This window comes from Megalopta genalis, chromosome 2 (assembly GCF_051020955.1).
Source record: "Megalopta genalis isolate 19385.01 chromosome 2, iyMegGena1_principal, whole genome shotgun sequence".
Classification (NCBI taxonomy): domain Eukaryota; kingdom Metazoa; phylum Arthropoda; class Insecta; order Hymenoptera; family Halictidae; genus Megalopta; species Megalopta genalis.
Genome location: NC_135014.1, coordinates 18,667,857 through 18,685,759, shown reverse-complemented (window position 1 = coordinate 18,685,759; position 17,903 = coordinate 18,667,857). Strand labels below are relative to the sequence as shown.

General features: G+C 34.6%; 1 protein-coding gene across 9 annotated transcripts in view; it reads left to right on the top strand.

Annotated features, from left to right (window-relative positions):
- gw (trinucleotide repeat containing adaptor protein gawky) overlaps window positions 1-17,903 on the top strand; it is a 79,278-nt gene that overhangs the window by 57,189 nt on the left and 4,186 nt on the right. The window contains exons 18-19 of one of the 9 annotated variants that reach the window (XR_013032667.1): window positions 8,084-8,243; window positions 8,304-17,187. The exons of 7 other annotated variants lie outside the window; for them this stretch is intronic. Coding sequence is in view for 1 of the 2 variants with exons in the window: in XM_076518665.1 (XP_076374780.1) it covers window positions 8,084-8,136 (53 nt within the window). In the remaining variant the exon portion in view is untranslated. Of the gene's footprint in view, window positions 1-8,083; window positions 17,188-17,903 lie in introns of those variants that run through there. One more of the 9 variants, XM_076518665.1, reaches the window with a different exon arrangement.

The following is a 17,903-nucleotide window of genomic DNA, read 5'->3' as shown; positions in this document are numbered from 1 at the left end:
ACGTGTTATAAAATACTTACATAGTAAGAAAAAGGACAAAATTTGAATTTTCCAATGTTCAAAACCAGAATATGGTGGTATAAAGTTGAGAAATGAAAAGCGCTGTACGTTATTGGGAAACATACAATTGTATTGATTAATCATTATTAATTTATTTCATTAAACTAATTAATATGTCACTAACAGATATAACAGGGGACAGTGTGTTGAGGAGAACTAAAGAAAGGTCCCGTTAAAATCTGAAATTTCAAAGCTTATATTATATTGTCCTATATCCTATTGTATTATATTATATGTATTATATTATAGTATTTTACTACGTTACACTACAGTGTAGTGACTGCACAATACTATGTTATACTACGTTACGTGATCCTAACCATATTGATCTTCTTTTCTCGATTGATCGAATTTATTATTTGGTATACTCTTCTTTGCTTTCTATTTGAACATAAATCTTCATATATTTTTTCCTTTTCTCTATCGCCTTTTATTGGACGTTTATTTTTTATCTCCCTTTTTCCTTTCAATTTTTAAACCCATTTCTCTATCTCCCTGTCTCTTCTTCCACTCGCCACGTTTTCCGGCCTGATTCCCCTCGAGCATAATCTAATAGTACCTAAACTAATATTAATATCTTTTTTATTTCTCGTGGTATAGTTTTGAAACGTTATTCTTTTGATTTCTGAAAAATAAGAGAAATTGGTTTCATGGATGTCATGCGAGAATTCTTCTTTAAATTGTAAATTGACTTAAGAGAACGGATACTAATCGCGTTTCAATCACAGTCTAGTCATTATAGGCTACATAGTATGCAAATGGTAATGAGTTTTATTCCGAAATTAGATCCGGACCGTCAAAATTTCTTTCAGTTGTTTAGCAAGTCCATGATAGCATTTTTCAGTGTGTCATCTTTCACAAATAAGCATTAAATTTCAAGCAATTAATTGGACTGCGTTAACATATCGCTGACCGTTGGCATATTAATTCGCTTTTCGTCTGTTGGACTGTATTGTCTAATGACAAGCTCACTCGTATCAAGGTAAGTACAGAAAAACGGTCGAGACTGAGTGTACAAGTTGCTGCATACAATCGATGGTACAATAGTGTATTAAGAACTTCAACTGTTCATTCAGATATCTAAGTAAAAAAATCAAAATTTTTCTATCGCGACTAACATAAAAACATGCAAGTTGAATTGCACCGTATTATGTATATCTCAATGAATTTCAAATGTATCACTAAAAATATCTTTAAGCAGGCGAACCAAAAATTTGCCAAAACCAAGAGTTATTAATGTCAACCCTTAACTGATATACTGGTGTCACTTGTGATCCTAAGATTTCGTTTCCATTAAATTTTGTAGAGAGTGTATAATTTCCCACGTTTTTATTATTTTATACACCAACTTTTTGTCTTCCGTACTTATTATTTAGGGTGGGTCAGGACGTCAGTACATTAAACATTTTTATGAAAATCATTGTATCGATTCGACTTATGGAACCTCGTGCAAATTCTCATTTTCATTATTTTATACAACACTGAAACAGGGAAGAATTTCTTACGCAAAGCAGGCGAACATAGAATAACCGAATTCATTTTTGTTAATACACAATTTTTGCAAAACGGCCAATATTCTATCAAAAATTAAACAACATAGCTTAAATTTGATGTATTACCGAACACCCTGTATTATACTTGCAATCAGCCGAATTAACGGAACGATGAAGAGTATTTGTAAATGACTTTACGAATGGAACAGAACACGTAGCTGTATTTCTATCGAAGTAAAGGGTGACAAAATTGTATGTCATATATAACGCAATTTTACAACTTCGGATATCGCAACATTGATCTTTACCTTGAGAATTCAAGATCAAAAATAAAAAAGATTGCGAAGTTTACATTTACATAAATAAAAAGTATTGTGATTTTTGACCTCTTGAATTTTCAAAGCCAAGGTCAATTCCGCGACAAGATACTTATGTCATTGAATCACGTTAAGATGGTCTCGATATACAGGGCATCCAAAAAGTTACTCAAAATCGGGAAATAAAGAGTTCCTCAGGTCATTTGAAATTACTTTTTTCTTAGCGCAAATGCAATCCGCGGCTTTGTTTACGAGTTATTAACGAAAACAGTGACCAATGAGAGGCGAGCTCAGTTCCACTCATTGGAGTGGAACAATCATCTCGCGTCAGCCGATCTCGCCTCTTATTGGTCACTGTTTTTCATTAATAACTCGTAAACAAAGCACTGAAGGAAAATTTGCATTAAAGGAAAAAGTTACTTCAAATGTCCTCAGGAACCCCCCCATTTCCCGATTTTGAGTAACTTTTGGGATCCTCTGTGTAATCTTGTTAACATCTTGTATATATTAGGACGAAACGAAGAAGAACAAAGTAAAGTATTTGAAACAGATATCAATAACGAAACAATGAGAAAAATAATGAATATACGGGAAAAACTGCATAGTTAGTAGGATAGAAGACCGCAGATAGTATTTTTGCTAAAAGTATTAGCGGACCAGACAAGGAACACCAAAGAAGGGGTTACCAGTGTAGAAATAAGAACTTTATTAGAGTACATGGAACAAAAGTGTGCGCATATTCGATATGTAATATTCGTAAGACACTCTGTATACACTTGAAATAGAAGTCAAGTGAAAATATTACGAGAAATGCAAATTGACTTATCGAAGTTCTCATTTAATAGATGAATCTATTAAGCAAAATATCAAATATTTTTTTAAAAGGAAAACGAGCGACTGCTGAGAGAGATTCAAGAAACATACATACAATTTAAGGAGCAAATCCACGTATTCTTTTCAGAATCGTTTCATGATCTTCATCAGTATACCCGATTGTTACAGTGATTAGTAGACTGGTGATTTTATACATTTATGATAAAGATAAGTAGGAGACACACAAAACACTGGAATCGTTAAAGAAATTTAAAAATATTGTTACATTATTTTCAAAATTTTTAATTGATTAAAATAGGAAATATTTGAAAACCCCCACTCTCTAGTGATTAAAAACCATGGAATGAACCAGTTGCAGAACCTTCAACGACTCATAACGTTTGTTATCAACATCTCGCTTCTGTTTTTGAAATAATCGTAAATAGGCTGCGGATCTTTGGGCAAAATAAAACTTTTTTGCATTAATTGCATGAAGTGGGAATCAAGTAGAAATATTGTACTTTCTTGAACGATTTTAATTACTTCAGAATAACACGTCGACATTTTCAAATTCTTATAATTTTTCAACCGTTTTAAATTTTTCATAAATTCATTAAATCTGCACTCTAATTATTATCATTTATCATATATATTGTAGATCTTTCTTCCAAAACTTTAGCTTTGGTGTATCCATTAAAAATAAATCTATGATAAACATGTTCAATTTGCATTCTCACTTTGGCTTCTTTTGGCATTAAACTGCAGAATCATGCTGAGATTAAGTTTCACAATAATTTACAGATTTCAGAAATCAAGATCATGTCAAGATCACGTGATCATACATGCAAGTACGCATAATAATTTCGGCTGTAGTGTACAGTAGGAATACTCGGTCTGCATACTAGGAGATATGAGTGGTCTTGGGAAAGAGACATTAAAATAATGACATATTTAAACAAAATCGTTTTCGCCGTTTGATTTATTTTTCAACCCGTACTCGCCTATAACCGTTACATCTTATTGCTATTTTTAAAAAAAGCGCTAATATCTCATTTTGTTATTCAATCTCTGCTTGTAACTATTAAAGAATTATCTCGTTTCAGTTATTATTTATTATTGTATTTTTAGTTGTATTGCACCTTCGTAGTGTGGGACACTCTGTACAGAATTGCTGTGACATAAACGGTGTTGTGAAACAATCGTGAACATGGAGACAAAGCATCTTTTTCTTCTATCAATCTGCACAGAAGTTCTGAGTTATGCCAGGAATGATTACATGATTCCTATCATTTGGAAAATCTCAGCACAATATTCTGATTCGATACAGATATCCAAATTCGCTGTGGCAATAATTTGCTCGTTTGGTTAGTGATAGTAATACTTAACACATCGGACGATTTAAAGTAATTCTGTATCATTACGAAATACATATTTTTGTAATTACAAAACAGATATTTTTGTTCCGGAATAAAATTAGACTAAATATTTACTCCATCTTATCTTAGGGTAAATAAAAAGCTCAATAATTGGCTCGATCGTATCTTTGCGAAACCACTATACAAAAACAAACGCAGACAAAATATAGAGATAAATTTAACAATCGTTCACTATTTTTGCCTCCTATTATACAACTTGCTGGTAATCAACTGTCTATTCACAACTATTCTTATTAATATTGTGAATATGCAGTTTAAGTTAGAATATGTTCCGAAGACGATCATTCTGAGCAGCTTTTCCTTATACATGTAATACGCGTTCCATTTTATTTTTTTGAGATATTCGCATAAAATTTGAGGGAGGTAGAAATTCTCGATCAGATTAAGAATTTAATATAATAGGAATTTAATATATTAAAGCACACACACACATACAACCTATAAAATGAATATTTTAGACTGTATTTTGCGTTCCCAGACCTAACCCAGCATTAACTCAGACCTAGTACCTCGGATTTACGAAAAAAGTTTATCGATGTTCCATTCAGTTAGGTCTGGGTTAGGATTAGGTCACGGTCGAAATAAAAACAACTATTATATTATTGCTACATTATTCGCCTATATTTTCATTAATGGAGGAATGCGACGGTTCTTTCAAATTCATACCGAGTAAATCTCCACGGTGACCTGGCCTATATGTACATACTTCGTTCAACGAGAATTGGCACAAAATATAAACAGCTGCACGCGAGCAACGATCGGGTCCGGGCCGATGAAAATGTTCGGGTCCTACATGAGGCTACTCTGCATGCAAGGGCCCTCGACGAGGGTCCTCTAAAATTCGTCCCTGAGCATCGTCGTCTAATAGCTGTGTACTCAGTTGCAATCGCAGCAGTGATCACGTTTTGTTTACATTTTGTGTCAGTTCTCGTTGAAGGTAGCATAGGTTTGTTGGACTGTGAGCACTTGAAGTCTCGCGAAACGGCAGAACCGGTTCCTGAGCCGTATCATTCAGTCCGCATGAGTGTGTAACACTCTGCCGCGACGAATAACGAACTAGAGTTCAGTGTGTAAGTACATGGAATAGTATATCCCTTCCACTTCTCTCGCATTCTTGCCACGGCCATGACAGTACATACATCCTGAGCGAATATTACCTTCCCGCTATTTCGACCCCGTGTAGTCATCCAGACGATGCAGTTCTCTCGTGGGACGTCTCAGATTTATGTTAACACCTTGCCATATTTTGACAAGTCTGGAGGACTGACGCGATGGAGATTTCTATAATAATAACCTGTTAAGTATGAATGCTATTCCGTTCTCCTTAATCTGAATAAAATTCTGATTTCTTGTCATCAATATTTAAACATTTAAGTAAATGCAGACACAGAATAAATATGAATTTTTTTCTAATCATTGTAACTATGAATCAAATGGTATAGCAATAGGTTAAACAAGTCCGAAATAAGAGAACTATTATATATATTATGTTATTCAGTTAGGTCTGAGTTAAACCTGGTTTAGGCCCGAAACAAAAGAATCCAAACGAAACCTCGGACAGTCTCGGTAACACTAGTTACAACGCAAGAAAATATCGTTGAGAATAATGACCTTGATGACATATTTCAAAGTCATTGAAATAGAAAGTTTCCTCAGAGAGGAAACAATTATCTGTCTCCTCGTTCATGTAAAAATGAAGAAAAAGAATTACCTTATAGTTGGAATTATCGAGTAAGATTGGGTTACCTTCTCTACGATGGTTTTAGGGAATCCTTTTACTTGGGTAAAATCGTATTTATCTAAGTACTGCTCAAAACTCTGCTGTGTAATGACAAACCGTTCGCGATGAGGATTCGTTAAATGGCTAATTGTTAGTGAAGCGAACGAACAGTGCATAATGACAGTTTACTATTCACTTCTCGTGTATTGTACGATACAAATACACAAATAAACACCGCCTATTTCTCGCGCAACATCGACTTTACTTTCGCGATTTCGATGCGCTCCTAAATCGCTACCTCGGGAATTCACGATTTCGACCATGTTTGATTATAGTATTTAGTATATAGATCTGTGGCATAACTGACCTGATTTTATCAGCAGAGTACTTGTAAATTGTAATATTGGTAAGATTTCTCTAAGTGTAAGAATTAGTGTAGTAAGAATTGGTAGTCCTAATTCAAACTCTGAGGCTTCAACAATCAGATGTCAGACATTTATTGACAAATAAAATTACCATGTCTGTTAATCAAACTGTTTATAAATACTAGAACTTTTTCTATTTAATCTTTCTCTTATGAGAAACCTTGAACACCTTGTCTGTCGCGAGAGCTGTTTTGTATAGAACCTGAAAATCGATAAACATGCAACAATTAAAAAGATATATCGAATGATATGTTTTTTATGAGAAACAGATTTATATTTTGCAGTAATATTTCGCGATAAATGTTACATGAGAAAATTAGCGAAGAGAACAGACTTTGTTTTTTAAAGAAAAAAACAACTGTAATAATAATGGTCACGAAGCGAGATGCATAAATGCATAGTACTTGTAGAATCACTTTTAAAATCACAACGTAACACCAGTTGTCCTTGTCACTGATAATATATTGAATTTTATGAATAGTATCTATGATTTATTAATTAATATGGCATATCGCGCGTTTATTTTAACACGTATTTCTTGTTATACGGGTACGATAGCTCGCATAAACCGTGTCTTTATTTTAAAGGACGACTAGGGTAGAGATGTATTATACTAGTTTTCGTGCCCGTCCCAATTTCCATGCCCCCCGGATTAAAAACGTATAGAAAAAGAAAAGTTTTATATATAAATTAATACCTGTGCTTGAATCTTACTTGTTGAGAGGTGAACACAATAAAAAGGATATAAATCATCAGTTTATATGTATACAAAACCTTTTTCTTTTTCTATACGTTTTTAATCTGGGGGCAGGTAAATTGGAACACCCTAGTATTTCTCGAAGAGCAATGGTACACCAATAATATGGACATGAAAATTAGTTACGTGCTTATTAAGAAGATGCTATGGAAACTTCTTTACGACACACTTCACATATACTAATAATTAGACTGCAGATGGTTGTGCAGTATCAAAATCTCAGGAACAGGACATCGAATATAGATTTGTTTTTATTCTTAACCGTTTGAGTCCCAAGCAGCGCGATCATGCTGCTTAGATTTTATGTAGAAAAGTCCTAGGACATTTAAATGTCATGGACAACTGACGGTGCACTCGCAGACTGTCGAAATGTAACGCGCTCAACTTTTCTGGAAGTCAAACGGTTAATAACTTTAATCATTTTTTTTTATGATTCTGATGATGCAGTGTCCTTAAAGCCTTTTGATGTCTCGAGTGTTGTGTGTTTCCTTTGTCGCGGTCTACTAATGACATACACGAAAGGCAAACGTGCAGCATAAGGGAGCCACCTACGGTTTCATTGACCTTGAAATATGTTGTCAGGATCATCATTCTGAACAACTTTAAAGATAGAGCGTCGCGGCCTTTAGTTTCTGAGATATTCGTAAACATGTTAAAGAGATAGTAATATCAATCAGATTACGAAAATTTAACGGCGGACCACGCAGGCCCAACTCTGGATTTCCATTACTCAGAATTTGAATATATAGGATTTGATTGATGATTTGCTTTATATTATTTATTCTTCTTCTGTTTTTCGTCAATAAAAAAAAAGAAGTTCCTTCAAATCACTTCAGGAACCCCCCATTCTCGATTTGGAGTAACTCTTAGGACACCCTGTAAGAGCATGAGCTTTTGAGCATTGTAGAAGTTGATAGTTTTAGTACTCCTAAAATTGAAGTTCCTTTGATAATTGTGCGATCGGTTACCATGATTCGTCTGACACACTGCATCAGCACATTTCATATTCAACCTTTTATTATACAGTAATACCTGAACTCCTGCACGTTTTTCGGGCCGCAGCTTGCTATGCAGTCGAGGACGAGGACAGAAATTCCTTTGCCCTGATTGGCTGACGGTTCGCTGCTGAGACAAGATTCACTGCGGATCGGACACGCAGTAAAATGATGGGGATAGAAGCGCTTGCTTAGGGAGAGGTAGAAGAACGTGCAGTTGTTCACAGGTATTACTATAGTTATATCCACCAAATAGAAGAAAATGCTCGAGATACATTGGGTTTCAGAAACAAACGGTGCAACAGTTACTGATGAAGTTGAAGGTAAAGGAACAGTGGATAATGATATTCGTTGTCAGGGAATTGAAACACACAAGAACGCATAACATATATTTCGAAGCAAAACACGTCTCACGTTTCCCTCCTGAAACGGTGCTATTTTCTATAATTAAAAGATAGACAAATGCTTTTATAAGCATAGGTTTGTAAATTCTTCATTGGCAAATTTAAGTGAACATATGAAGTAATAACGGATTCATTTTTCATTCGAGGGCGGTGATACGCGGAGAAATAGTATGTTGAAATAGTATGTTAGCGAACAACTTACGTCAGTATCAGTTGAACTCCTTTCAATTGATGAAGAAGTATTTATTATGCATCACCTCCTTTAAGAAAGGTAACACAAATTTAGGCAGTATATTTCAAGGTGTATACAGGGTGTCTCAAAAATGTCGTAACACCTTGAAAAGGGCGATTCCTTAAGAAAAATGTTCTCGATATATTAACAAAAAAACATGGACTAATTAGAGAGCGATTACAGTTAGCGAGCGCTGGCACAACAGCGAGTTCGACATGGCGCACAGTGGGCTAAAACGCGAAAAAGACGGTCAGGAGTAAATTTTTCGTTCAAATGAGTTACGATATCATTGGAGTACACTTCGAAGTACAAGGAACAATAAAAGATAGCAGGAAGAAATAATTATAGACGTACTAAATCATGGTCTGATTTTAATTTTTCTTTCAAGGAGTTACAAAATTTTTGGGACACCTTGTATGTCTGTAACGGTAATACCAAATCAAGATTTTTTAAAAGAAAATTAAACAAATCATCACAGCTTTTAAATGTTATATATTCTTTAACACTCGAACGGCTGAGCTTCTTGCAAAAATTGTATTGCAAATATTTGGAATCATTTTAATCTTTTTTTTAAACCTTGTACGTCGAATGCGTAGTGTCATTTTGACCTGCGAGCGATAATATACTTTCCAACGCAAACATCATTACGAGTCAAAATGACCGTGCATTCGTCTCGCGCGATCATTGAAAACCATTTGCTACCTATCAATTAATCTACCTATTTGAATAATTCTTTATTCTTTATTTGAACAAATTGTACGAATCGAGATTGTAAAATTACTCGAGTAATGATGCGTTGACTGTTTGTGTTTTTACGTAATTTTTTAAGAATATATTTATACCAATGCATTCCGTTATGGACATACATTCCATATCAGTAATCTGCTGATAATATTGTGTGTGTGTTTACATCTTGTTTTTCTCGGCAACGACAACACGAACAACATTTATGCACAATAATCAATATACCAAAAAGTAACAAATTCTCTGACACAACATTTGAAAAGAAGTTAATTAATTAAACAAATTAATTAATTTAACAAAATGAATCAATAATCTATGGAAAAGATACTTTATATTCTATCAACACCGGATGTGATTTCCTGTAAGAATAAATTCTGATCGCAGAACACATATACACACTTTCTCCAGTTCGAAAGAACTCTTGTTCGAATAAAACCTTAAAGAAATTCTGAAACGAGTAAAGTCTTAATTGGATAAATCGTTGTCTAGATAAATTTGTATCCGAGTATATGTTTGTTCGATAGTGTCGAATAAAATTTTATTCGTTACTCTTTATATATTTCTTATCAGTGATCTGAATTTTGCCCAATTCTGTCCTACACGAAGACGATAAATTATCAAACCTTTCGATCGAGGATCAATTCGAATTTCGGTGGGAAGGACTAGGTATAGTCCTCACGCGATAAGAAGGCACCTTTGTGTTTACATATCTCCCCCTCTTACTAGCCGCCTATTGCCGTAGCTAATAAGTGGGTGGAATGCAAACACAGAGATGTCTTCTTGCCGCGCGAGGACTATGCACTTGTCCCGCTAAAAAATGTATACGAAACTGCGGTTGTCGAAGGAATTTAGACTCGTAAGAGTTTAGCGTTCGCGTGGCAACTTGTGGGGGTTCATAATTTTGATAAAGAAACAAGAAATACTCTGATACTAAAGCTATAAAATGTTATGAGATCTTTGTAGTGTCCGTGTGGTACAAGGCTAAGTAAAATTAATAAAACAAACAATAATAAAACACAAATAATACACGAAGATAGGAAACTGATTACGCACTATGCAAAAGTATGCGGGTTAAGAAGAATATTTGTCAGGTAAATCCGTGCAAACACCTAACGAAAATAATGAGATACTGAACCACCGGATGTCGAATGTTTCGATTTCAACATCGGCACGTACATAATTAACCGCTACCATGTATCATTCGATGTTTAACAGCGAATAATTAATCGTTAATAGCAGTCGTGAACACCTCTTTTGCACCGAATACAGTGCTGGTGCTGTTTTGGTTTTATGTACCACTGTATAGTTTAAGCTGTTTCCATAATCTATGCTATATACAGGGTGTCACTAAATTATGTTGACATAAGTAACTTGCCGAAAAATTCACCTCGACCTTACGAACTCAAGACTAAGGTCAGCAAATTTTCTTTTAATGCATCGGACCAACTTTGCAAAATTTACATTTACATAAATTTCTGTAAATAAACAACATAATTTATATAAACACAAAAGAAATTTTCGATTTGCGACCCCAAAGCTTTAAGATCAAGATGTACTTTCCGGCAAGTTACAAATGTCAATCTTTACCAAACCGAGGATACAGAATGACATTATGATAGTCCTGATAGATAATTTTGTGACAAGCTGTACATATTATAAAATCGAATTATGATAAAGTACAATCAATAATATGAATCGTGTTGTTAACAGAGTGAAGGCGTTAAAATGTAGAATTATCTTGTCTGCACAAGTCAGAACTTTGCATTCATTTGTTGACTTCCTGTCCAAGGTTCTGTTACGTCGCATAAGCTGTTATGTTTACGCCAGGATATATACTGATATCTATATACTGATCTGAGAAACAATATTCTTCTTGCACACAATCAATGTTCTTCGAGGACGTTGTGTGAGAACATTCGCAGAAAGATTGACGCATGCGACGAGTAGCTAAAATATTCGGAAACCTGCCGGTGTAATAATAATATAACAATAAATATAATAATAAATTATAAATTGATATGTATCTTCATCGTTTGTAAACACAATTTCCATTTTTCTTCTTTCGAAAAGTCACCTGTTATGGTTGACCAAAGTATAACATTGATTTCATCAATGCATGCTTGTTATCGCACTGCGGATCCTCGTGGTAAATAACAAATTTCTGCATTTGCTGGAAGAAGAAGCAGGGAAACAATGGCATCTTTAAGAAAATACAGTTTACATGAAAGATAAACTAGTATAACGAATTACTAGACAAATTATATTCGTTGACAATGGCTATGAGGTGAAAATTGAACCACAAAATGTTGAGAGTTATTATCGTGAGACTTACAAATAAGGAATCACAAAAGAGACTATAAAAGGAATAACAATGTACAAGTCTAGAATATTTGAAAACGTAAATAATATTGTGTACGTCTCGGTTTTCGAGGCATGCTGTAAATCAAAAAGCTTATACTACAAAGTAATAAAATCCTGTCAAAAGAAGTATAAAATGCTAAAGTATTTTGTTTCGGTGTGCGAATATTTTTCTACAATTTGCGCGAAGGTCAGGTATTAAATCATATAATATTGATACAAATGTAATGAATTCATTCATACAGGCAGCACAGTTTATATTTCATTCGTTTTTAGCGAAGAGCGTTTAGTCTCTTTTGTAAAAAATCTTGTCGAATGTAACCAGGTACCCGAATATTTTCATTACTCATAGTGTGTTTTGAGAGTACGAGGTCTGTCAAAAACAAAGTAATGAGACTGGATACAGAGTTCTAATTAAGAAACCAACGCTAGCTAAAATGTGTGTGTCTACTGGATATATATTCAGAAATTTCAAGTCGATAGAACTAACAACGGGCACGCACGATCGTGGAAATCGCCTTCGAAATGACAATGCGTTCAAGTTATAATATACAATGTGTTCCATAATCATCTTAATTTCTGCTATACACATTATCAAGATGTGTGATGATATGAGTAAGTGGATATAGTTGTTCGTTATGAAACCGGTGCACAGTGTCGCGGTTAATGTTAATTAGGTGGACAAGACTCGTAACTTGATTTCGTAAAAAGTAGATGTTCGTCATGTGAAGTAATGTGCACACGATAAGAATATTAACGTTTCTCTGTCACTCATACTCCTCGGTTTTACCAATGCAAATTAATTAGCATTTTAAATAGTTAAATTACTTAAAACAGGACTTACAAGTTCTTATTTATGATTAGCATGAATCGATATTATTAAAATAAGTTTTAGGCAAGCTAATGGCAAATTTACGATTGATTGTTTTAATTTTAATTCTGTTCATTATCTTGATTACTTAAGTTAGGTTTACGTTTAGCATGGTGCATGTAAATCAATAAGTACATTCATTTGTTACAATAAAGTTAAAAAGACGCATGAAGCACGTAATAAACATAATAAACATGAACAGAGAGTTTTGACAAGTTAGTACCTCGAATCGCGACACTGAGCGGTGGTTAGGTTATTTGTGTACTCTTTAGGTTATTGATTTTAAGATGGTCATTGTACAAGAAGAAAATTCGTATAATTTTCTTATATGAGTATAAATTAATATTTATTCGTAATATTAACGATGCGTTTTGAGCAAGATACTGTGAATGAATGTACGATGCCACGTTGGTTCAACAAATTTCGAAGCAGAGATAAAGGCTTCAAAGGTAAAGGAGGCCGCGGACATTTTATTGTCGTTTACAATGACCAATTAAAGGTATTGGCTGAAGCTAATCGAGGCAAAACAGTTCAGAAGGTGGGCGAGAGTCACCCAACTGTTATTGGCCACCTAAGTCAGCTAAGAAAAACAAAGAAAGCTCGACAGAAAGTTTAAAAGCCAACATTGATTTTCTCCCAATCTAATAAAACGGGGACCATGACTGTTGTAATCAATATGCCAAGAATCGTCGCGTAGCAATTATTATTTCAATTCAAATATCTTCACTTATAAGTAGACTGTGCACTTTTAATGCAAAATCAAAATTGTTCGCACTAATTGTAACCTACAGAAGCTGTATAGACATTTATTTTGTTTCTTAATAATTTTAAGGGGTTCAAAATAATACAACAGTGTTTTGAAGTTCTTTAAATTTTGTTATTGTTTCTGTATTTCACCTAATCATACTTGTCAGAAATGCATAAAATTCGCAGTCTACTTATAAGTAATAAATTATGCATGTTTGAAATTTTGTTTTCGTTGCTCATAATCTTGTTATTGCTTGGGTTAGTCGCAAGAGTTATTGTTATTTATAAAAATTGAAATCTTTTAATCGTGCGATGTTAATACGTCAACTTGAATTATTAGGTTCAGTCATAAATAACTTTCCATGCAGCTAGGTAGAATCAATTGTTCGTATCTACTTACTATGAGTCACCTGGACAAACGAGTTTTTGCTTTCACTAAGTAGATAAGGGTTCAAAGTAAGTAAAATAAAAATAAAAGAAAAAAGAAAACAAAATAAATGTCTGATAATAAAACGGAAGTTATTTATAACACGATCTAATATAAAAACATGTGTTTTTCTTACCGATTCGTTTTACCAGGATTTTTCAAATAACTGTCACTTTGTCCCAGGTATAAAATACAATGCCAGTCTTATTACTTTACTTCATACGTTCAGAGAGCGATGATTAATAATAATTTGGTTGTTCGATCTACAACAAAAGACTATCCCGCCATTCCCGCCTGCCTTCACGTGTACGAAACATAAACGAAGTAGGAGACGAATGACGGTTGTGGCTCTTTTTTGATTACGCTGCCTTTGCCTCTAGCAATTAGCCGAGGGGAGAGTAACCATGTAATTGAAGACGCGACGTTTCGGGTTCCCCTTGAAAACACGACTGAAATTCGGAGCGCATGATTTTGCCTATACTTGACTACCTGCAAGGTTTCGAGTTGATCCGTCGACCGGTGTTCGCGTAATCGAGCAACAAATTCAAAGACGATACTTTATTTTATATATAATACATAGGCGTATAATAATAGGGGTACAAGTCTGGTGAAGTTGTTCGATCGAATCGATTCGTTTTCTTCTTATATGATTTCCCTATGATTCCCTACGAAGATGTGGAAGATTGTGACGAGGAAGAGTAGTCAAAGATTCGATAGTCTTCCAAGACCCCGCACATTTAAATATTGGTATTCGCGTGTATACGTAAAATACATTTAGAAGAAACAATTACCGCGAAACAGCTACATATACATATATGCAGCGAGACGCGAAGGAAATTTCTATTGTTAAGAGAAGTTGCATATGGAGGGACAATTTCAAGAATCTAAGTGCGCGACCTTCGCACGTTCGCAGAGAATTGGCACGAAATATAAAGAGCTGCGCGCGAGCGACGAGTGATCGGGTTAGGGCAGAATCACAATTTTCGGGCCCTTCTACACGAGGCTTCTTCTGCATCAGGGTTCCCTAAAATTCGTTCCTGAGCATCGTTGTCTAACAATCACTCAGTTGCCACCGCAGCACCGATCACGCGAACGTTCTGTTCACATTTGGTGCCAGTTTTCGATGAATTGTCATGGCACATTTAACATTTTATCTGTGGAATGGCCACAAACGAAACACGTAACCGTGTACATATACGGTCAGGTAGATTTAGGCACTGTTCGCAGTCAAAGTGTTAACTCACACTTAACGCGTAACAAGTTTCCTTAACACTCTAATCAAGAATCTCTCAATGGGTGTAACCTCTGCACATTACACAAGTTTCATTCATGGTAAGCATCGTACATTGGCAATAATGTTTCTTTAATTCAGTTGCAGGATTGAGATTTTATTGATAAATTGATTGTCAACATTTAGTTCAATGTATTTTTATTGGGTATACGCAACATCAAGAGATAATATTTTTCTACAACCAAGTGCCAAGTACATTTATAACGTATATAAAGGAAATCGACGTTACATTCACAATCGCACGGTATAGAAAAGTATAATTACAAGCTGACTAATTTTTTTTTTCTAAGTTAACTCGAATGTTTAGCTCCTTACTTGGATTATTAATTTATGTTTCAAGGGAACCTCTTCTTTAGAACGCTGCACGATGTATTGCACTATGGAGGCACTTTTACTTGTTACTTCTGCAAACGTATCTATACGTATCTACATACTATGACAGACTTGTAATCGAACTATGAATTACCACTCCTCATTCTATCAGAGTTGTTCGTTTCGTCTGAAACTTATTCGGCGTGTCTTTTCATCCGTTGTACACATTTAACAGCCATTTTATCCTCCTCCGTCTTAGAGTTGTAATTACCTTTTCGCACAATCAAGGATAGTTTTCAGTTTCTGCGAAGCGTTAAAATAAATTGAACTGAATGCGCTGTCAAGGTTAATCAATGCTGATCGAGTCAACGAAATCGAGTCAGTAAATGTGTGAACAACTTCTGATGCTCGACGCAGGGTTCGGCTCACATGTACCACGACCCCTTAAATATTAAGCTATCCCCCAAACTTTGAAAGCAAGGGCCCTTGATAAAGGACCACCAAGAGCCGGCATTCGTCAGCCAACAGCCTCACGTGAACGGTCTCACGTGAACACCGCGCAGTTTTTTCGTTGACATTTATTGATTCGACTCGTTGTTGGTTGGATTGCAGTTAAAATCTGAATTCTCAAAGAATATTGATTCAAAGAAATATTGTCATGGATGCATGGGTGTACGATTATTGCTATGAAAATGTGCACACACGTTACACACAGAACGAATCGAGACGAGACGATACCGTACGTACGGTACGGTCTGCCAATGAACACGCTTGGTCACGTTGTCAAACTGACCGGCACAGGCGGCCTTCTCTTTGCTTTCAGACGAAGGTGACTTTTTCTCCCACGATCAGTCACCAAAATAAATGATAGACACAAACTAGACTTATATTGTGAGCCAAGACGGACCGTGTCCGATTATTTGCGTCTGGATTGTACGAACGAGATCGTATTATCATAGGATAGATTCTCTATTCTCTTAAACAACTCCGATATTTATCGATGTCAGCATTTAAAAATAAAGTGCTTGAAGTGTCCTGCTGGCCAAATAAATTCGACATACCTCTGCCTATAGATGTGCTGCCGAAACCAAGGACGGCGTTTTTTATAGACAGAGCGCATTATATATTGTTATCTTAAGACAAACCATTGCGAGAAAATCCTTAAAAACAGAAGAGATACAATGCGATCATTAGAAGAATTAACGTTGATATTATAGGCAAGAAAAAGTGCTTTTATAAAGTATAATATTATTTATAATATCTCGATGATATACATATATGTATATATGTATATATAAATAAATATATATATATATATATATATATATATATATATATATATATATATATATATATACATATAGACATACATATACACAAGTATATGCAATATATCGACTATCGGTTAAGGTAAGTAAAATATAAGGGCAAACCCTATTACGAAGGGTAGAAATATCGTTTAAGTATACATGCGTACACAAATATACGCGTGCATGTAATACTCTATTTATATGACATGGAAGAATTAATCGGTATAAGTAAGTGAATAAATAAGTGTGCGTGTGTGTGTATGTGTGCGTTTGAGTGTACGTAAATATGTACGTATTTGTATGATTATGTGAAACTAATACTTAAGCATACACGCACGCACCCAAGAAATACAACTAAAAGTTTAGTGATTGAAACTATAATAATATAAGGATATTATTATTATATCAATTTGTAGAACTATGTTGTACTTAGTATTACATGAAGTAATAAAGATTGTCCTACACGTGAATCAAATGAATGTTCATCGATTTGCTCTGTACCTACAATTTTTCTTTCCCCAACTAGGGTTTCAATACTCGTTCCCTTAATCCCCGCAACAATCATGGTTCGGTCAATCATACGGATCATGTCTGGGTTTACTTGGACCCATGATACCCTTCTAAATAAGCCTTGCATGAATAAACATATTGAGCTGAATTTCCATGACTCTGTTACACTTGTTTTATTTTTACGAGAAGGCAATGGTAATAATACAATACAACAATACAAAAATTATATATAATATATTTATTCTGTCTACTTACAATTCTTAGAAAAAATATTAGCTGTAAAAGAGACCTGACGTTGATCAAAATAGCATTTGGAGGAGTGTATAGGAGTGGGGGAAAGGATCCCAAATATAAAATATTAGCTTCGGATATTTAGTAGTTTTCAAGATGTTCACAAAAAACTTTTACTGCTACTCAAATGCTTTATCTGGGTTGGTTTATTTTTTGCACATAAATTATTTATAGCACATAATCTGTTAATTCATATTTTAACTACCCTTGTGGTGGGGATAAGGGCTTAAAAATTGGTTCAGGAGCTTTTCTTTGAGTGGCTTATCGAATGGTCTAAACAAAAGTCAATTTGGAAAATTGAAGGGGAGGATCGTGTTGCAAATAATTACTGATTATATCGATTTTATTTTTCTGCGTTCGTGCGTGCTACAAATATAAGGCTAACATAAT